At 46.8% G+C, this 22,494-nt stretch overlaps 1 protein-coding gene and 1 non-coding gene across 2 annotated transcripts in view; both read right to left on the bottom strand.

The window, feature by feature from the left end:
- CHKA (choline kinase alpha) overlaps window positions 1–22,494 on the bottom strand; it is a 68,564-nt gene that overhangs the window by 34,104 nt on the left and 11,966 nt on the right. Inside the window, exon 7 of the mRNA XM_029957368.1 lies at window positions 22,380–22,494. Within this exon, the coding sequence (XP_029813228.1) occupies window positions 22,380–22,494 (115 nt within the window). The remainder of the gene's footprint in view (window positions 1–22,379) is intronic.
- On the bottom strand, window positions 6,078–6,150 carry TRNAK-CUU. The gene has a single exon. It is a non-coding gene; the product is annotated as a tRNA-Lys (tRNA).

Genomic DNA, 22,494 nt, shown 5'->3' with positions numbered 1-22,494 from the left:
GGACTGGTTCTCATCCAAGTCTCCATCAGCTCGTAGGAGACATGTGATATAAACGACAAGCCCACAGTTTTTGCATCAATTCCATCATATTAAAACCAGCAAATTCCCAATTTGTTCTTCTTAGATTAGCGCTGGGGGTGAGCTTTGTTTAAACTGCAGGTGTGCATCCGCACGTGGCGTGTGCCTCTAGAGAATGACCTGGAATGGAAGAGAACCCCATACAGCTGGGAGTAGAGGAAATCCCAGATGCATTCCTTCAGGCCCGCGCTCTTCCATGACCCAAACTTTCCGTTCTGTCCCCACAATGACCAGCGTAAAACCTCAGGGCAATACTAACCCGCCTCCCCCAGGGCCTTCTACTTGGCGTATGTGTGGTTCCATGTTCTTAACAATGTCTCAACTGGGCCGCCCAGGTGGCTCAGTCGGGTGAGGGTCCAACTCTTGATTTTGGCTCAGGTCATGATCTCACAGTTCACGAGTCTGAGTCCCACATCAGGCTCTGTGCTGACAGCTTGGAGTCTGGAGCCTGCTTTGGATTCTGTGTTTCCTTCTCTCTCTCTGCCCCTCTCCTACTCATGCTCTCTCTCTCTCTCAAAAATTAATAAATGTTAAAAACTGTTTTGAAAAAACTTGCAACATTAACTGGTCCTTGGCGCGTTCAGCGGAAATGGGCGACCTCAGTACCCTGACCCTTGCACTCTGACTATACGAGAGAGAAGAAACAAGTTACAGAGTCATTTGAAACAGGAAAATAATTGCCTTTGGGACAATGCACCTGCCCGGGTGGGACAGGTTTGGGTAGAGAAGAAGGTTAGTTAGTGTGGGAATCAAGCTCAATGAAGGAATACGAAATACAAGCAGCAACTCATCCGCAGGAGACTTCAGAGTCCCTCAGTCCTAATCTTACCCACCTGGCAAATCTTTTTTTTTTATAATTTTTTAAATGTTTTATTATTTATTTTTGAGAGATAGAGAGCGCGCAAGCCAGGGAGGGTCAGAGAGAGGGAGATACAGAATCTGAAGCAGGCTCCAGGCTCTGAGCTGTCAGCACAGAGCCCGATGTGGGGCTCGAACCCATGAACCATGAGATCATGACCTGAGCCGAAGCCAGACGCTCAACCAACTGAGCCACCCAGGCGCCCCCCAACTTGGCAAACCTTAAGGACCGATTACATAAGCAAAGCAGTATGCAGGAGGCCAGGGTGATACAAAACTGAACGGTGCTCTGACCCCTGCCCTCAAGAACATCCTCTCTAACGAAGGAAGCGGGCACACAACTGTCAGAATTCGAAATCACAGGGCAGTGCATGGGGCTATATGCTTCAACACGTCCACACCTGCTTCCGTACCTGGTGGCAGTAGATGTGCAACTCGGGAAGAAAGGTGATCAGCAGACCAAACCACAGTTTCTAGAAGGATATCCCCCAGTCACAGAAGACCCAAGTTCTCTCCCTGCTCCATCCATAAACAGCCCAGTCAAGCTATGCTCCTCAAAGTGAGGCCAGAACACAAACCTAATTTACACCATCATGTGCACAATCACACAGGTATTATGAGCACACAGTGACGAGTGCTGCCAAGAGCCACAGAATACAGAGCAAGAGGCTGTGCGGCGAGGGAAGAGAACTGGGGGAATTTTTATCTGGGGGCTCACGCTGGTATCTTAACATTAACTAACAACGTCAGAAGCTCTGCTGTGGCGTCCCCCTCCCTTTCCTCGGGCAGCAGACCCAGGTTTTGTGCAGGCAGCACTGCGCCAGGCTCCCAGGCTGGGCTCACCCGCTGCCTCCGCAGGTGCACACGCCCGTGGGCCAGGTGCAGACAGATAAGCGTACAAGGAGGTATTTGTGTGACGTGTGGGGGTCAACTTCAAACACGCTCACGGGCCTGCCCCTTTCTCCCTGTCCTCTCTCCTGCCGTCTGACACAGGAGACGACGGAGTGTCAAGTGCTAACCAGGCTCTGGTCTCCGAGCTCCAAATCCACACTTCGGTTCTCGGCTGTGGTGCTGGCGCTCCACCAGTCACAAATCTTCTTTGCCAGCTGCTTCCAGTTAGGTCCGGCCAGTGGGGGTCTGCGGGGAGGCTGGAAGGCAGGAGAAGGGGGATGACGTGTTTGCCTGCTCTTCCAGTCTGAGCACTGCAGGAGCAACAGGGCGACCCCTGCTGCTTTCGCCCGGGGTGTCATCTGAAGATGACCTGTCTTACTAGGTCTGGTTACGCTGGGCTCCCGGACAGGCGAGACCGTGGGCCCCTAAGAGACAGTGCTGGCAGGAGGCAGCATGCTGCAAGAAAGACCACTGGCTTCAGAGCCAGGGACTCACATCCCAGTTCTGCCACTTGCCAGCTGTGTGATCTTGGGCGCCTCACTAAACCTCTCTGAGCCTCAGATTCACCCCTCTGTTGCACTTTGTTTAGTCATTTTAAGAGCTCCATGGGGCGCCCGGGTGGCTCAGTCGGTTAAGTGTCTGATTCTATTTCAGCTCAGGTCATGATCTCATAGTTCGTGAGTTTAAGCCCCGCACTGGGCTCTGTGTTGACAGTGCGGAGCCTGCTTGGGATTCTCTTTCTCCCTCTCTCTCTCTCTGCCCCTTCCCACATGCTTGCTCTCTCTCTCTCTCAAAATAAATACACTTAACATAAAAAAGAGAGAGAGCTGCTTCGGCTGCAGTGTTCAGCAGGTGAGCTCGGTTCACCCTCCCCACAGTCCTACGGGGTGGATGCCGACACTGCCTCCCGTCCACAGATGGGAAACAGAGTGGGGGAGCGCCAGGTATCCTGGAAGCACACAGTAGGTGCTGTGCCAGCCGCACAATCACAAGAGCCTAACATCAGGACTTGTCTGTACAAACTCGCATAAAACAACGGTCTTTGTCTCCTGTGGCCGCTGTAACATGTGACCAGAAACTTCATGGCTTAAAACAACACAAACTAATCTTACAGTTCTGGAGTTCAGACGCCAGGAAATAGGTCTTATGTGGCTAAAATCAAAATGTCGCCAGGGCTGAATATCAAAGGGATATGCCACACTCCAGGAAACTCACAGAAAATGACTAAAAACGGATTGACAGAGCTTGTTGAATTTCAAAGGATGGTGCTTACTGGAAGGAATGAGGAATTGGGTGTGTAACAGAGGTAGAGTTTCAGACCAGGAAGATGAAAGGGGTCCCGAGATGGATGGTGGCGATGGCTGCATGACCGTGTGAGCATCCTTAATGCCACTGACCCACACACTTTTTTTTTTAATTTTTTATGTCTTTTATTTATTTTTGAGAGACAGAGAGAGACAGTGCAAGCAGGGGAGGGTCAGAGAGAGAGGGAGATACAGAATCTGAAGCAGGCTCCAGGCTCTGGGCTAGCTGTCAGCACAGAGCCTGACGCGGGGCTTGAACCCACAAACCGTGAGATCATGACCTGAGCCGAAGCCGGACGCTTAACCAACTGAGCCACCCAGGCACCCCTGACCCGCACATTTAAAAATGGTTACAAATAGTAAATTTCATGCGGTGTATATTTCATCACAATGCTTTATTTTTTTTAATTTATTTAATTTCTCCATCAAACGTGGGACTCAAACTCACAACCCCAAGGTCAGAGCCAGTCAGGCACCCCTTGCAATGTTTTAAAAAAGGGATGAAGTATTTACACTTGCTATGACATAAATGAATCTTAAAAAAGGTATGTGCCCAGCGAGGGGTGCCTGGGGAACTCAGTCAGTTGAGCATCCGACTTCAGCTCAGGCCATAATCTTGCAGTTTATGAGTTCGAGCCCTGCATTGGGCTCTGCGCTGACAGCTCAGAGCCTGGAGTCTGCTTTGGATTCTGTGTCTCCCTCTCTCTCTGCCCCTCCCTGGCTTGCACTCTGTCTCTCTCAAAATAAACAAACATTTGAAAAAAACAAAAACATTACGCTAAGTGAAAGAAACCAGTCCCATATCATGTGATCCCATTCATATGAAATATCCAGAACCAGGAAATCAAGAGAGAGAAAGTAGATCAGTGAGTGCCTAGGGCTGAAGGGGCCGTCCGTTTCCTTCCAAGATGACGGAAAATGTTCTAAAACTGTGCAAGGGGCACCTGGGTGGCTTAGTCGGCAGAGCATCTGACTCGGGCTCAGGTCATGATCTCGTGGTTCAAGAGTTCAAGCCCCACATTAGGCACACTGCTGTCAGCAGAAAGCCCACTTCGAATCCTCTGTCCCTCTCTCTCTGCGCCACCCCTCTGCCCCCCGGCTTGTGTTCTCTCAAAAATAAGTAAAACATTTTTTTAAAAGGAAAAAGCTACTTTTAAAAAGACACTATGGGGTGAGTTGCCCTACCTGTGAGCACACTAAACCCACATGATACATACGCTTTAAACGGGCGGTCTGCATGGTGTGTGAACTAGATCTCAATAAAACACTTTTTAAAAAAGAAAAATTACTTTTTTCTATGTAATGATTTTTTCTTAACCAGGTAAAAACTTGAATGTGTTTCTACAAAAACCATGTTTCCCATGTGTAAATAAAAGTCATATTTAGCAATCTTTTCAACAGCTTACTTAAAAGAGAAACAATCATGAGTCCCCAGGAATCTTCATAAGAGTAAAGACACCTTTTCCCAAAAGGCAAATCAGCTGTCCATCCCAGTGAGGGAAGAAGAGCAAGACCAAGGAACCCGAGGCTCTGCTCTCCCCCAGCTGCGCCTCCAAGTGCACGGGAAGGCGTGGAGAGGATCGAGGGGGCCTTGACCTTCTTCTCGATGCAGGGCAGCGCCTCTGGTGGGCAGCTTATCAGAAGCGCCCTGCCACACAGGCTCCTGGCTACCAGACGGCGGAACAGGCATTCCATCAGTTAAAAGCCCTCGTTTTCCTTCCTGTCACACACTCTGGAGGGTTCAGTCAACAGCGAGAGCAAACAGATGAGCTACTGTTCTAAATTGTGTGACTCCATTCAAAGTTTAATCTCGTACTCCTAGGCAGGCCGGCCAGCTTGGCCAGAAACAAGCCCACAACCTGGAAACCCTTCATCTCCTGAATTATCTGTAGCCTCCTTTGCTCAATAGGCTGTGGCTGGAGGAAGTAAACCGTTGGTTATTTTTTAGGGACAAGCAAGATAAAGGAAACAAGGTCATTACCATGGATGACCCAAAGTGTGAGAAACCACCGAGACAAAGACCCAGTTACCAATGGAGCCAAACAACCCAAGGCGCAAGAAGACATGTTGGGAAGACGCGCCCCAGACACGGCAGCAAGACTGCGACAGCCCAGTCGCCACATAATGTCAGGGCGTGCTCCAAGCAAAACCCCAGAAACTTAAGGATCCAAACAAGTGGCAGGACCGCTTTTTAATAAACACACGTCACAGTCGAACTCTGGAGACACAGGACATTCAACTAAGTAAAAATATCAAGTAAAACGAAACGAACACATCTATTTCACAACCAGCACACGGAAGCCACCACGGCAGGTAGGCAGGCTTGAAGCGCCGCTGGCGGGCACCCTCACCAGGCTGAGTGCGAGTCACCCACCCTGTGCGAGGGCCTCTAACAGAGCCGATGGGCCAACGGGCGGAACGAAGAGCATAAATCGGATCTTAAAATAATCATTTCGATTTCTCTTGATATATAGCTAATCAAGAATTAACTTACAAGGAAGAATAATGACTTCTCTAATGGCAACACAGGCGGAAACAAAAAGCCTATGTGAAAAGCCACGGTAAAAGAGTCCCAGGCTGAAAAACTACTGCTAACGCATTTCTGTGCTAAAGAAAGTGGTTTGTGAAAATGAAGGCACAGAGCAGCCCCGAGGGGCACTGAGGGGCCACACCCCCAACCACAAGCAATGAAGAACTCAGCTGACCTGACTCAGGTTGAAGACTCAGTTTTATCAGTTTTACTGGAACGGCTAAAGTAGGCTGCTTATGGCGCTCAGTAAGTTGTTTGCCTTTCAGATTTCAGAATTCATGCTCCAAAAACTCTTGTTAATACGGATCTTAAAGACCCCCAAAATAAAAAATGTAACAGGCTACCCAAAGTCTACCATTCGAACATAACAACTTTGAACACTCTGGGTTGCTAGTTTGTTTTGTAAGTAGGCTCCCTGCCCAACATGGGGCTTGAACGCATGACCCTGAGATCAAGAGTCACACGCTCTACCCACTGAGTCAGCCAGGCGCCCCTACACATTCTGGGTTTTTTTATTTGTCATTTTCCTAAGCTCCTCTTTTCCTGCTTCTTTCTTGTCATTAAAATTAGAATCATAGTATAATGTTCCTTTTCTATTTATATTACAAACATTTTCCATCAATTCAGCATTAAAAACAAAATTTTTAATCACGCATGCAATTTCATCTTAAAGGCCGAGCATGGTTTATTTAGCCAAGGGCTGACTGCTGGAGACAGTGGGCTTCTCCGCAACTGCTGATTTCTAGCCGTAACTCTGTGGCGCGGACACCTGCACATCAACCGCTGCGTGCAATCTGATGAGACCCTGCAGTCACAGCTGGGTTTCTGGGCCGAAGGACACTAACTTTTTAAAGCTCTTGCTGCCCACTGCCCAAGTGTCCTACACACGAGCCACTCCCTCCTCCTCACCTGTCAGCACATCACCACTCCTGCCTCCTACTCTTAGGACTGACTCATCCATGGAAGAGTGATATACCAAATACTATTTTCTAGAAACTTCAAATTGCTAGTGAGGATAACTAATAATAAAAAGCTTGCACAGGAAATACTTGTAGGAACATCAATACAGAAAAAAAATAGTTCTTAAACGAACTATAAAACATGCTGAGAGCTAGCAGCTTTATTTAAATGACTTCTTGGCTACAAGCATCAATGCTTTTCCCCCAAACTGATAAATGTCAATCCATTACTCTCCCCAGAAAGCCATAAAATTCATTGCACTAGCCACTAAGAGGAGAAGAGAAAATTAGAAAATGTAAAATGCCAGTTAATCTAAAAATGGAGTTGACTCAGAAATGGGTCAAAGATCCTATGTCACAGTAGGCAATGTACTAATCAACAATTATTTTTTCTATCAACAATTATTAAAAAGAACCTTGAGAAACGCCACAAACCATTTCAAAACAAAAAGCACTCCATGTAACGCTAAGATCTGGTATCTGATGCTCCTTGCTCTCAAAGTTCCCGATGGCAAAAAACATGAGCCACACAGAACCCACCACTTTCTCTTCTCCCCGGGGTGCCACTGTCCTGGCACCCCCCCAAGGGCACTGTAGAAACAGTCAAGAGAAACACTTCAGAGTAAAGTCCAGAGAAGGGAGTTTGCTAACTCCCCTCTCTCTTGCCCTTTGCCCTCCTCCTACAGACTCCCTTCCATGCTGTCCACACTCTCCTGGCTTTTCAAAAGCCTTCTACTGCCGTAGTAGCTACGGCCATCTCCCCACGAGGGGGCTTCCGCAGAGCCTCATTCTGAACTCCGCCACTGAGCCGACAGGCCAAATGGAAAGACAGGAAAAGGATGAGAGTCAGATGGAAAGACTCAGAAAAGATGGCATTTTCTTTTTTTTTTCTTTTATAGTTTATTGTCAAGTTGGTTTCCATTTAACACCCAGTGCTCATCCCCACAAGTGCCCTCCTCCATGCCCATCACCCCCATCCCCTCTCCCCCACCCACATCAGACCTCAGTTTGTTATCAGTATTCAAGAGTCTCTCGTGGTCTGCCTCCCTCCCTCTGTCCAACTATTAAGATGGCATCTTCAATAGCACACAGGCAGGAGAAAGCAGTCCAACTACAACCATTCCTTCGGGCGTGAGCCGCCTGCCCAATGACCATACACACCCTGCAGAACCCTACGCTTCCTTATTCACAATCCACAAATGGACCAAGGGCCACTCACACACCAGATCTGTCTGCGGTTCTCATTAGTGACGTGGGGTCCCTGAAAAAGGTCAGAGACACCTGCAAGAATCTTGGGCTTCTCCAAATGGCCTGCTCTCAATGTTCACAAATGTCACCTGGTCCTGGACTATGACAGGATGTATGTCTGCACAGATTTCTAACGCACAGGCATACCCAACTGGATTTGAGGGTGGGAATGTCTTTTGACTACTACCAATCTTAAACATAGGACTGAGCAACACACGGTCATCCAGAGTCCTTGTGCAGACACCTGACAAGTAATGGGTACTGTTATACAGAACCAGTCATCACAAAAAATCTGGGCAAAACATAATCTCCTGCCAAAACTGAAGTGCATATCTGAGTGAATATTAGAAATAACCATACACTGTGGGAAGAGCGATGGAAAGGAGAATAGAAGATCAGACAGGAGGCTGATTGTTAACACTATGAACACTTTAATTTCCAGCAAACTACTCAACCTCTCTGGGCACCCGGGGCTAAGACGCCTTTCGCCTAGGACCGATACCCAGATTAACCGAGATGAATGAGATCAATATAATATTTGGCAATAGCAGGCACATAATAAATGCAATTTTTTTCTTTTTTTATATTTATTTATTTTTGAGAGAAAGTGTGAACAAGGGAGGGTCAGAGAGAGAGAGGGAGGTACAGAATCCGAAGCAGGCTCCAGGCTCTGAGCGGTTAGCACAGAGTCCAACGCGGGGCTCAAACCCACGAACCGTGAGATCATGACCTGAGCTGAAGCCAGACACTCAACCAACTGAGCCCCCCAGGCACCCTGCAATTTTTTACTAGAGTGATTATCTTCAAAAACAGAAATTCTAGTAGTTAAACTATCATGAAAAGATCAAAATAATATTTAAGTTAAAATATAACATCACGTACCAACTTAAAAGAATAAGGCAGCTCAGTAAATACCAGCATAAAACAGTCTCTGAGATATAGTGTTGCTTTTAGTATAAAAAAAAAAGGTGACCTATTATAAGATTCAGTTTCTTTACTGTAAGTTTTAAAGAAGAGGCTGCCTCATGTTCGCAGCCCCGCACACTGGAGGGCACACAGCAGCTCTCAGTGTCTGCTGAAGGAATGAATAAACCAAATATACCAGTACATGCAAAGCATCTCTCTGGAAGAATCTTGAAGAACCTGAGAACACTGCTTGCCTCTAGAGAGGAGCACCGGGGTCAGAGGTGACAGAAAGATCTACGGTAGATCCTTTCATGATGTTTGAATTTGAAAACCAGTACACAGATTACCTATGCAAAAAAAAAAAAAATTAAACTAAATGAACAAAAATAACCCATGTTTTTTCCAACTGTCTTCTGTAATCACAAATAAAAGGAATGCTCAGGGAGGGAGCTAGTCCACTTGACTGAATTTCCTGGTTAATTATCAAGTAGGTATGAAGAAGCATCATCCCATCTATAAGACAATTACAGGTAAACAAAATATTCTTGTTGAAAATCTAAAATTCCTTCATACCTCCCTCCATTCCTGCCTTAACTCTAACTTGCAAATATGATGTGTCTATTAATGATCTGAGCCCCTTGCTGATCTGAACATGAAATATCACTGCAGAACTACACAGGCAAGAAAGACACCACAAAAAGGAACTCAGATTTGAGTGTTTCCAAAGCACCACAGAAAATGTTTTAATTCGGGGCGCCTGGGTGGCTCAGTCGGTTAAGCCTCCGACCTCGGCTCAGGTCAGATCTCATGTTTGTGGGTTCGAGCCCCATGTCAGGCTCTGTGCTGACAGTTAGCTCAGAGCCTGGAGCCTGCTTCCGGTTCTGTGTCTCCTTCTCTCTCTGCCCCTCCCCCTCTCATGCTCTGTCTCTCTCTGTATCAAAAATAAATAAAACATTAAAAAAAATGTTTTAATTCTTAGGTAATCTTGCATCTTACTTTTACATTTTCTTTTAAAAAAATAAAATAAGTCACGGAGATAGAAATTGCAACATAGAGTATACAGTCAATAAAAACATTTTTTAGTGACAGATGTAGGCCACACTCATGGTGAGCTCTGAATAATGTGCAGAATTGTTGAATCTTATGTTGTACACCTGAAACTAATATAAACTCTATGTTAATTATACGTCAATAAAAAAATAAATTTTTTGTTAAAAAAGAGTATTAAAGCAGAAGAACCCGAGAGATCATTTACACCGCGGCTTCTCAGACTCGCCCATCAGACGGCGCTGCGCGCCAGGGAAGGAGGAGGCTCCCTCTCTCATACGTGCGTATCCGGGCGGTATTTTCTCTTCCGCTCCATAATATACCAGTTTTCTTTTAACAAACACAACCGGTCAATGCAAACTACTCTCGGAATCTGTGAATACAATTAGCTTTCTGGGGAGATTTATAAGATTATATTGCAGCTGGAGTACTAACATAGGTATTCTAGTTTGATAAGCATACACCTAACGCTTTACTTGATTTTATGGACACGGGAATGGTACAAACAAAACAAAACAAAACCAAGGAAAATTTTCAGTAGAGTGGGCCCCAGTCCATTGAGCCTTTGCTGCAAATTTTCTGCCTCAAGTCACATAACAGGCCTGTGCTTTTCAGGCCTCCTTTTCAGCCCTTCATTTCCTGATAGCCTTTAAAACAGCCTAAATGAAATTTATCCATTATCAATCTATAATAAGGGCTCATTTGCTCCTTGATGAATTTTCCAACCCTCAACTTCAGAGAACTAGATTTTTTTTCTGTCCCAACTGGTCTTTCTCCACATCAGCTCCATTGTTCCAAAGCTGCCAGCACACCCCTTTCCAACAGAAGTCTAGAATTCAAGACAGTAAAGTGGTTCAGGGAAATTTACATGTTACCTACACTGGGGCACATTCACAAAATCCCCAAATCTGGCAGCACACAAAATAAATCAAGTTCCTCTTAATTTGCTACTAGGTCATCACCATTCAAACAGGCTACTCTAATATGTAGCCATATAGTACAATTAATTCTCAGGCAGAATAGCAATGTGTAGATTTTCAAGGAGGGGGAAGGAAAACGGACACTTGTCCACTACAAGGTAAATGAGACAACGCCACTACTTCAGTCGCCATTTCGGGCACAGCTGTTCTTCCCCTGGAAGGCCAGCAGTGATTGAAGTGCTCCCCTTTGAAACACAGAGAACAAGTCACTAGAAGTGACCCAACCATAAAGACAGGAAGCAAAGGAAGGTGGCGACTGCTGCCACGGCTGGAAAAGTCACCTCTCCACTTTCTACTGTCCAGACTGTCACGTGGGACAATGCAGTGCTGCCGTAAACTCCCGGCCCCCTCTCCACGCAGAGTTGCAGGAGCAAGCTGTCATCTTGGTTCCACAGCACATACAGAGGAAACAAAGGCCACTTCACAAATCCGTCCAGACTTCCCACCCACCTTACCAAAAACACAGAATGCCACCATCAGGGGTTGGCCATGAAAACTTACTCAATTTTGGTTGCTCTGTAAAGTTCACATAGCTTGTAAATACACGCCATGTGTGAAAGGAAGTCAAGGGGCGCCTGGCTGGCGCAGCTGGTACAGCATGTGACTGCTGATGTCAGGGTTGTGAGTTCAAGCCCCACACTGAGTGTGAAATTACTTAAAATGATAAAATCTTAAAAATAAAAAAAAAAAAGGGGGGGCCTGGGTGGCTCAGTTGGTTAGGCATCCAACTTTGGCTCAGGTCATGATCTCGTGGTTTGTGGGTTCAAGCCCCCCATTGGGCTCTGTGCTAACAGCTCAGAGCCTGGAGCCTGCTTTGGATTCTGTGTCCCCCTCTCTCTGCCTGTACCCTGTTCGCACTCTATCTCTGCTCTCTCTCTCAAAAATAAATAAACGTTAAAAGAAATTTAAAAAAAGAAAAGAAAAGAAAAAAGAAGATAAAAGGGGCACCTGGGTGGCTCAGTTGGTTAGGCACCCAACTCTTGGTGTGGCTCAGGTCATGATCTCACAGTTCATGGGTTCAAGCCCCGTGTCGGGCTTTGTGCTAACAATGTGGAGAATGCCTGGGATCCTTTCTCCCTCGCTCTCTCTGCCCCTCCCCTGCTCCTGCTCGCTCATTCTCTTTCTCAAAATCAGTAAGTAAACATTTTTAAAAAAGAAGAAATTATAAATTTAAAAAATGGCTAACAATAAAAATAAATAAATAAACGGAAGACAAATTGGAGTTGATGATGGGGGCACCTGAGTGACTCAGTCGGTTAAGTGTCCGACTTCGGCTCAGGTCATGACCTCACGGTTCCTGAGTTCAGGCCCTGCCTCAGGCTCTGTGCTGACAGCTCAGAGCCTGGAGCCTGCTTCACATTCTCTCTCTATGCCTCTCTCTCAAAAAATAAACATTAAAAAAAAAAAAAAAAAAAACTGGAGTCGATGAGATCATCAAAACTTTCTCAGCCCCAGGAAAAAAGCTTAACAGTCCAACATGTGATTTAGCTGAGCTGCATCATGTGACCCCTGTAACATGTCAGCACCAGGAAGCTGGCGGACACCGTGTAGGTCTTGGGCACCTGTGAATGTCACATCCTGAGACTCAAGTACTGGTTTGTAGGTTAAGCAGCAGCTGGGTGCTTCTGCGGAAGAACAAGTTTTAACTACAAGTTATAAGGCAAGCAAGCAGAGAGCTTCTGGGCTAGTCTCTGCCTTGACATCTAGGAGTGGCTTCAATGTTTTCAACTCTTAATGCTACAAAGTATATTTTTCTAAAAGTTCTGGAGTATAATCATTTCCCTAGATAGGGTTTACTGTGTAATATGGCTTTTGTTTTAGGAACACATTTTAAAATAGCTTTAAAAATGGCTTGCATCCTTTATTTGTAGATTTAGCAGGTCTCAAAGAGGTCTCTTAATTTCTATTTTACTCCACAGCATTATAAGCAGGAAAATCCCATGCTATAGTGATACAACTTAGTGGAGTGCCCAAAATCTTGAAATATGACATTCCTAATGTCAAACATCTACACACATTTTTTTCCAATTTTTCAATAGTCACTTTAAAAAATTTTTTTTTAATGTTTTATTTATTTTTGAGAGAGAGACAGCATGAACAGGGAAGGGTCAGAGAGAGAGGGAGACACAGAATCTGAAGCAGGCTCCAGGCTCTGAGCTAGCTGTTAGCACAGAGCCCGATGCGGGGCTCAAACCGATGAACCGCGAGATCATGACCTGAGCGAAAGTCGGACGCTTAACCAACTGAGCCACTCAGGTGCCCTGAACAGCCACTTTTTAAGTTTTTTTTATTTATTTATTTAAAAAGTTGGCTCCAAGCCCAGCATGGAGACCAACGCAGGGCTTGAACTCACACACGTGAGATCAAGACTTGGGCTGAGATCAAGAGTTGGATGCTTAACCTTACTGAGCCACCCCGGTTCCCCTTTTTTCTTCTTCATTTTCTTATTCATTTTTTTCAGTAATCTCTACATTCTGTGTGGGGCTTGAACTTACAGTCCCAAGATCAAGAGCCAGCCAGGTGCCCCTATATTTTTTTTCCAATCTTTAAATTGTGATAAAGTACATGTTAACTAACAGTTTACCACCTTAACCAGTTTTAAGTGCACAGTTCGGTGGCATTAAGCATAGTCACACTTTTGCAAACACCACCACCACCAGAGTCTCCAGAGCTCTTTTTATCTTGCAAAACTGAAACTGAGCCCATTAAGCACAGACTCTCCATTCTCCCCTCCCCCAGCCGCTGGCAACCACCCTCTACTCGGTCCCAATGAATGTGATTGCGCTAGAGATCTCACAGAAGGCAAATCACAGGTCTTTCCGTGACTGGCAATCACTTCACTTAGCGTGTCCTCAAGGTTCACCCACGTAGTGGCAGGTGTCAGAATCTCCTTCTTTTAGGGGCGCCTGGGTGGTTCAGTCGGTTGAGTGTCCAACTCCTGATTAAGACTGAGGTCATGATCCCAGCGTCATGGGACCAAGCTGAGTATGGAGCCTGCTTAAGCTTCTCTCTCTCTCTCTCTCTCTCTCTCTCTCTCTCTCTCTCTCTCAAGTTAAAAAACAAAAAAACAACTCTCCTTTTTAAGGTTAAAAAATATTCCATTGGAAAAGGATTCATAACTAGATGCATCCGCTCAATGTTCAGGGAATGATAAACCCAAGACCCTGCCTGCTCCAGAGAAATCTTTAACAAAAGATTTTCACCGGCTCCACTAAGACGGGGCGTTATCTGGTCTGCACCTAACCAGCTGCATTTTGCTAAAAAAGCAAAAAAGCCCCAGAAATGTCTGCAAACTGTCCACGAGTAATCGAGTGTCAAGGCCAGCACACGAAGGACTCAGTCTCCTGGGGCTCACCGCCTGGAACCAAAAGGTTTCACTTTTTCTCAAAGTCAAGTGACTGGGGGGAAAATACAATTCAAACATCACCACTATCTCCACAGAGAACAAAGGGTTGGACACATAGAAAACAGAAGACTGTGAGATACCAAAATAGCTAATGAATTTGAAGCACAAACGAAGTAAGGGGGGAAAAAGCAGATTTTTGCAAAATTTCTTCTAACCATCTAAAACCCAACTTGAAATAATCATGGCTCAGGAGGAGGTAAAAAAATAAACAAAATGAGAGTGAAACGGCAGCATCAGTGTGTGGTAATCAGAACAGGTGCCTTAACCCCAAGCCTGGAGGCAGAGTTCAGAGAACAGCCTTTGACCTTGGTGAGCTGCTGGCCCACACAGACAGCTGCGTGGCCTTGGGCAAGTGACCGGTGCCTTTCAAGCCTGTCTCTCACCATGAAGTAACACAGCGGCGTCTGATGGGCATCATGGCGATCCCGTGACCCCCAGCAGCAACGGCGAAGCAAAGGTCCGTCTGCTCAGAGGGCCGGACGGTGGAGAGGGCAGAGCGGATCCTGTAGTCCAAGGGCTGCTCGACCCGGGGCCTGAGAGTCCTCTGTACCATAAGATAGCTAATGGTGCCCCTGACCTCCACCCACTAGATGCCAGCAGTGCCACCACCACAATCACCACCCGCTCATGACAATCAAAATGTTCCACAGAAAGGTTCCTAAAATACCCTTTTCTTTTTTAAGTTTGTTTATTTATTGTGAGAAGGAAAGCAAAGAGAAGAAGGGCAGAGACAGAATCCCAAGCAGCCTCCACACTGTCAGTGCCGAGCCTGACACGGGGCTCAAACTCACAAACTGTGAGATCACGACCTGAGCCAAAACCAAGAGTCGGATGCTGAACTGACTGAGTCCCCCAGGCGCCCCCTAAAATACTCATTTCAAGCCGTATTCCTGGCATCCTTGGAAGGTGCGTGCTGCTGCCTGTTCTTCTCATCCGGGAGGTTCTTCCAGCTTCAGAGTCCAGGGTGCCGCCGCTCTCTCCACAACGTGCCCCCACATCACCCCTAGCTCACATGGACCTCCCAGGCCTTATTTATCTTACAGGTTCACCATCAGCCCCTTGGTTCCTGGGACACTCAGAAAAAGTACTGGCCTCAGTGAGATGTGTAAATATGTTGTAAAAGACATGGAGCGGGGCCTGGCTGGCTCAGTCAGTAGAACATGCAACTCCGACCTCAGGGGTTAGGAGCTGAAGCCCCTGGCCGGGCACAGAGCTTGCTCACGTGTGTACACACAGACCTTAGAACAACATGTGCAGGACAGCCTTGTTGTGGCTACAAAACAGACTCCTGAAAAGCTAAAGACAAGGGCTGTCCAAGGGCAGGACGAGATTCTCTGCCAGCTGACAGAGGGCGGTGCGTTAGTGGAAGGGCTAGGCTGGCTGCCAGGGCTCCACTGCGGGGGAAAAACCCAGAAGGAGAACATGGGCATTGGTATCAGAGCTGAACAAGCTAAGAGACCAGACTGGAAAAAAATCCTGGAACTAATAAGAAATTACAGCAAGGCTGCAGGATACAAAGATAACATGAAAGTCAGTCATTTTCCTCCCACACTAGCACTGAACAAGTACAATTGAAAGTTAAAAATATATGACCATGTACATCAGCAACCAAAAAGTGAAAATTTAAGTGTAAATGTCACAAAACACGTATCAGATCTATAAGAAGAAAACTACAAAACTCTAATGAAAGATATCAAAGCACTGAATAAAATGAACAATTTTCCATGTCCGTGGATAGGAAGACTCAATCTTGCCAAGGTGTCAATTCCCCCTGACTTGATATGTAGATTCAACAAATCCCAATCAAAATCCCAATATTGGCAAACTGACTCTGGAGTTTACATGGAGGGCAAAACACCCAGAACAGCCAATTCGGTATTAAAGGAGAACAAAGTCAGAGGACTGACACCACCTGACTTCAACACTTACTACAAAGCTGCATAATCAGGACTGTGTGGTGTTGGCAAAAGGACGGACAAACAGATCGATGGAACAGACTGCAGAGCCCAGAAATAGATCTGCATAAACACAGTCCACTGATCTTGACAAAGAGCAAAGGCAATTTGGTAGAGAAAGGACAGTCTGAGCAAATGGTGCCGGAATGACTAGACATTCATATTTAAAAAACGACATCTACACACAGACCTTGCATCCTCCACAAAAGTTAACCCAAAAGGGATCCTAGATGTAAATGTAAAATGCAAAACTACACACCAGATTATAACAGGCAATCATCTAAATGACCTTGGTTATGGTGATTACAATTTAGATATCACAGCAAAGGCATGATCCATAAAAGAAATAATTGATAAGCTGGACCTTATTAAAATTTAAAACTTCTCCACAAATGACGTCATTCAAGAAAATAAGATGACAACCACAAACTGGAGAAATTATCTGCAAAAGACACTGCGTGAATGATTATTAGCCAAAAGATACAAAGAGCTCTTAGATCATAACAATAAGAAAATAAACAACTCGATTTAAAAAATGGGTAAAAAGCCTAAACAAACACCTCATCAAAGAAGATACACAGAGAACAAGAAAGCATATTAAAAAGATGCTCAACATCATATGTCCTTAGGGAATTGCAAATTAAAACAGTGAGACACCAGGGGTGCCTGGGTGGCTCGGTGGGTTAAGGGTCCGACTTCGGCTCAGGTCATGATCTCGAAGTTCATGGGTTTGAGTCCCAAGTCAGGCTCTGTCTGTGCGGACAGCTCAGAGCCTGGAGCCTGCTTCAGATTGTGTCTCCCTCTCTCTCTCTCTGCCCCTCCCAAGCTCACATCTGTCTCTCTCCCTCTCAAAAATAAACACACATTAAAAAATTTTTTTAAACAACAAGACACCCGCACACACCTATCAGAGTCACCAAAATCTAGACCACTGACCCTGAATGCTGGTGAGGGTGTGGGGCCATGGCAGCTCTCGCTCAGGGCTGGCAGGAACGCAAGCTGGTGCAGCCGCCCTGGAGGACAGACTGGCGGTTTCTTAACAAAACGAAACATGCTCTTACCACACAATCTAGCAACCACACACCTTCATATTTACTCAAAAGAGCTGAAAGCTTCTGTCCGCACAGAAAGCTGCACGTGGTTATTTAAAGCAGCTTGATTCCCAACTGCCAAAACCAAGGGGCAACCAGGAGGTCCTCAGTGGGTACACGGGCGGACCGCGGCCCACCCGGATGACACGTGTTCGCTACTAAAACGAAATACACTATCAAGCCATGAGGAAACTTTTAAATGCATCCCGTTGAGTGAAAGAAGCCAACCTGAAAAGGCTACATACTTCATGCTTCCCACACTGTGACATCTGAGACCAGGGGCTGGGAGGAGAGCGGGATAAGCAGGCAGAGGACAGGCGACGTTCGGGGCAGAGAAGCTACTCTGCACGCCACTACGATGGGGGAAATGTGTCATCAAACACTTCTCCCAACCCACAGAATGCACAACACTGGAAGTGAGCCTTCGTGCAAATCACGGACTCTGCGTAATGGTGATGTGCTGACGTAGGTTCACTGATTTTAACAAACGTGCCACTGGTGGGGGGGGGTTGGAGGGGGGTCAACACTGTCGGAGGTTGTGGCGGGTGGGGGGTTGGGGTCTACAGGAACTCTCTGTACTTTCTGCTCAATTTGGCTGTGAACCTAAAATTTCTAAAAACAATTAAGTTTATTTTTTCTAAGTAAGCTCTATGCCCAATGTAGGGCTCGAACTCACGACCCGATCGAGTCACGTGTCCACTAAGCCAGCCAGATGCCCTGAGTTTATTAATTTTTTTTTTAAAGTAAGGCACTTAAGGGACCAAATTTTCACAGTAATTAGTAAACACAAAATGTAAATGAAACATCTTGGAAAATGAAACTAAAAGTTATTTATAACAGAAATTAAGTTATGATGCAACTGTGCCCACAAGAAGGAAATTAGGTAGGGAATTTTGGCAAAATTTTATCCCAAACTTTATGATGACACCATAAACCATAATTCACTCCCTGTTTGACTTTTATTGCATCATTCTGCAAATACATCTACGGACTTGGCCAGTCTTTTCAAGGGCTTCTCTCTGTTCTCTGATGTTTAAATGATTCTATTGTGAAGGGCTCATGGTATCATCCCCCCCATCAATTTTCAACTGTCAGTGGGTCTGTGGGATATAATGTGTCGACACGTATGTGTGAAACGTTAACAGCTCTCAAACGTTTCTTCCATCAAACTTCAGGAAATCTTGCAAAGATCTGCAATTTCGTTTCACAACCGATTGTGACTTCTATCAATCAGCAACGAGAGCGATAACAAACATTTGATTTGATGGGCCTGGACAGAAGTTAGGGCACAGCTCTGACGGGGGGGTGATGGGCAAAATTTTCGAGTGGTCAGTTTATTAATGACAATTTCAACGTTATGGTGATTCTTATCTTCCCCTATACCAGTCCCAGCTAAAGGACTCAGGCAAACAAGAGTCTGATGAGAGGCACCTGCCATCAATCACATTAAAAGGTCAGCGAGGTGGCCCACTTACGCCAAAAATCAGTGTCAACCACGAGTCAGGCTCTGGTCCATTGGTGGAGACCTGAGGAAATGCGCTCTAGGAATTCAATCTAACACCCAAATATGGTAAGTGCTGTTGCCATGAAGGTGCCATGGAAGACACATCAACGGGGAAGGAATGAGTTCTGTTTCTCTCTAAGCGAGGCCTCAAAGGAGGAAGTTTAAAAGCAGACACCAGGCTGCCAAGCAGAGAATAAGAGCTAAGAAAGGCCTGGAGACTGAAAACACAAAGCTCATTCAGGAACTGCAGTGTAACCAGCTCACTGCTCCTTGCTGCTGGTACAGGGGGAAAAGCGATTTTTAAACATCAGCAACAACAGCAAAAACGAACCACTCTACAAAGGCAGGCTGGGGCCCGAGCTGACAGCATACACACAAGTTTGGATTTTCATCTCCAGCTACAGGAAGCCACAGCTTTTAAAACTAGAGGAGGGGCGCCTGGGTGGCTCAGTCGGTTAAGTCTCCGGCTTCGGCTCAGGTCAGATCTCACGTTCGTGGGTTCGAGCCCTGCGTCAGGCTCTGTGCTGACAGCTAGCTCAGAGCCTGGAGCCTGCTTCCGGTTCTGTGTCTCCCTCTCTCTCTGACCCTCCCCCTCTCATACTCTGTCTCTCTCTGTATCAAAAATAAATAAAACATTTTAAAAAATTATAAAAAAAAAAAACTAGAGGAACGGGGGCGCCTGGGGGGCTGTCGGTGAAGCGTCTGACTTCAGCTCAGGTCATGATCTTGATCTCGCGGTTCGTGAGCTCGAGCCCCGCGTCAGGCTCTGTGCTGACAGCTCGGGGCCTGGAGTCTGCTTCAGTTCTGTGTCTCCCTTTCTCTCTGCCCCTCCGATGCTCACGTTCTGTCTGTCTCTCTCTTAAAAATAAACGTTAAAGTTCTTTTAAACAAGAGTAACAACATTTGAGAAATACCTGGGAACAAGCTACAGAATGGATTGGGGGGGGACCCAAAGAGCAAGGACATCCACAGGTGACTCTGGTTACAGGGCCTCACAGACAGCAAAGCGAGGAGACAGCAGGTGTGGAAGCCAAAGCGGCTCGCCAGGTCTCAGCTGTCACCGCAGGCAGAGGAGGGGCCTCTGGGGGAGTGCGGAGGTGGCAGCGGCCCTGCCGCTTTTGCAACTCCAAGACAGAAAGCAGCAAAAGCACACTCCAGGGTGGGAAGGAGCGAATGGGTCACATGTGGAGCAGACGAGGCGGACAGAGTAGAGATGGTGAGCGGCCTGATAAACCGCTGCACACAGACCGGCACTCAGTAAGCAGCTGAAAGCCTGCAAAGAGTCAGTAACACACGACAGCCAGAGACACAGGAAACGCCGCCTGCCTGTGCAGGGCCCCTGGATCTCAACCCAGAGGAATCCCTTTCCTCACTCTGAACTGCCTCTTTTGCCCCCCACCTTTTTTTGAGAGAGACAGAGGGCACAACTGAGCAAGGGGCAATGAGAGAAAGACAGAATCCCACAAGGGGCAGGGGAGGGGGAGAGGAAGGGAGAGAGAAAAAGAAGAGAGAGAGAGAGAAGCAGGGATCATTGGAAATGGGGCTCAAGCTCAGGAACCAAGAGATGACGGCCTGAGCCGAAGTCAGATGCTTAACCGACTGACAGGCACCCGCCTTTTTTGCCCCTTTTAAAGCCCACTTCCCATGTCCTAAAGCACCTCTTTTCTCCTTATGAAACCCGTTCCATAATTACATTCTATTCCAGAAAACAGGACTAAGAGGCCACGTATTCCATAGTTGTAAAACGTCCTCCAAACAAAAAGGAACACTTCCAAGACCACTTCTAAGAGTACCAATTCCTGGAGAAATGAAAAACATCTTCAATGCTCTTACGATGACAGGTTTAAAAAATTTTTTTTAATTTTATTTATTTTCGAAGGAGAGAGACACAACATGAGCAGAGAGAGAAGAGACACAGAATCCGGAGCTGTCAGCACAGAGCCCGACAATGAGGCTCAAACCCACGACTGTGAGATCATGACCTGAGCCAAAGCCGGCCGCTTAAGCCACCCAGGCGCCCCTTCCAATGAAAGGGTTAAGCAAAACACAACGGTTTACCTGACCAGTGACACTCCCCTGAAAGGGGCCACAAGAGAATGTCTTCAGGCCGGATCCAGGCTGTCTGAACAGCCTCACCCAGAACGAGCAAAACAAGAGCACCGGGGCAGGAGGGCGGGTACCAGAGACCTAGTGGCTCGGACTCTGACCTCCAGCCCCTCTAGGTTTCTCATTTTACAGACTCATGATTACACGGCCTAGGATGATCTCTATCACCTTTTTCTCTCAGAATTTTCTGGCCTACCTGAATGTGATAGTTTTGTAGACACACTAATAATAAATAGGGGCGCCTGGTGGCTCAGTTGGTTAAGCATCCGACTTCGGCTCAGAGCCTGAAACCTGCTTCCGATTCTGTGTCTCCCTGTCTCTCTGCCCCTCCCCTGTTCACACTCTCTCTCTCTCAAAAATAAATGAACATTTAAAAAATGTTTTAAATAAGTAAAATGAAAATATAAAAATAATTCACTGGGCAATTGAGAGGTTACCGAAACACCTTGGGTCTTTGATTCCCACCTTTTGACTCTTACTGCTCACAAGCAAATCTGTAAGAGGGAACAGAGGCACAGCAAGGAAGCGAAACTCAGTTATTTTGCCGCATTGGCAGCGCTGCTGCAAGACTGGGCACGAGAAAGGGATCAAATGACCCAAACTGGGAGTTGGGGATGATCAGTGGCCACCAGCCAGTGTCTAGATCCTACACTCGACCTGGTCAACCAGCTAAAAGAAAAGGAGCAGAGAAAGACAGGCACGTGTAAAGGTCTTGGGGTGCCTGGGGGGCTCAGGTCATGATCTCCAGGTTCATGAGTTTGAGCCCCACGGCCAGCTGGCTGCTGTCAGCGCAGGGCCAGCTTCAGATCCTCTGATCCCCTCCCTCTGCCCCTCTTGCACTTTCTCAAAAATAAACACACATTAAAATAAATAAAGGCCTAAGTACTTAGGACACACACTAAATGTGAAATGGTCATCTCCAGGGACCAGCGCGACAACAAAAATCAAGGCAGTACCTCTCCCTGTTAGGTCTGAATACACACACACACACACTTTTTTTGTAATTTAAATATATGACTAAATATTTTTAGCTTTAAAAAAAGCTGGGGGGGGGGACCTTTTACCTCGCTCCTCGTCATTTCTGAAGCCACACCTCCTAAACTCTGCCTTCAGATACAGCGTCAGCGGGGAATGAACAAACGTAACCCCTCCGACGCGAACTCAAGTGAATTTCAGACGGAGGAGGGGGCGGGCAGCAGATCACGGACTCGAGGAACTGTGAAGTCCAGTTACTTCTTTTAAAGCCAGTCACAACATCCCTCCCCATTCAAGGCCCGGGGGCAGACTTTTTAAAATAAGCTTCTGTGCCAAACGCGCTCTGCGACCAACGGTATTGTTCTGCTCGGAGAAGACCTGCTTTCGCCTGAAACGGGGGTCTGTTCCGCGGCCGGCCTTCTGGAAGGTCTTGGGAGACTTGGATTTCCCACGGGGTCGGCCCAGGGGTCCGCCGCCCCCCATCCCCGCGGCTCCCCGCGTCCGCCCCGCGCTCCCACCCCGGCGGGGCGCCGCCACCGACCTGATGACACTGATGTGGAACTGGTCCTCGCGAAGGCCCCGCCAGGCGCCGGGCAGGAACTCCTTGCACCACAGATAGGCCCGGCGCCGCGTCCGAGGTTCGGGCTGCTCGTCGG

This window comes from Suricata suricatta, chromosome 11, assembly GCF_006229205.1.
Source record: "Suricata suricatta isolate VVHF042 chromosome 11, meerkat_22Aug2017_6uvM2_HiC, whole genome shotgun sequence".
Taxonomy (NCBI): Eukaryota; Metazoa; Chordata; class Mammalia; order Carnivora; family Herpestidae; genus Suricata; species Suricata suricatta.
The sequence above is the reverse complement of the archived record's forward strand: the minus strand, read 5'-3'. Positions and strand labels throughout refer to the sequence as shown.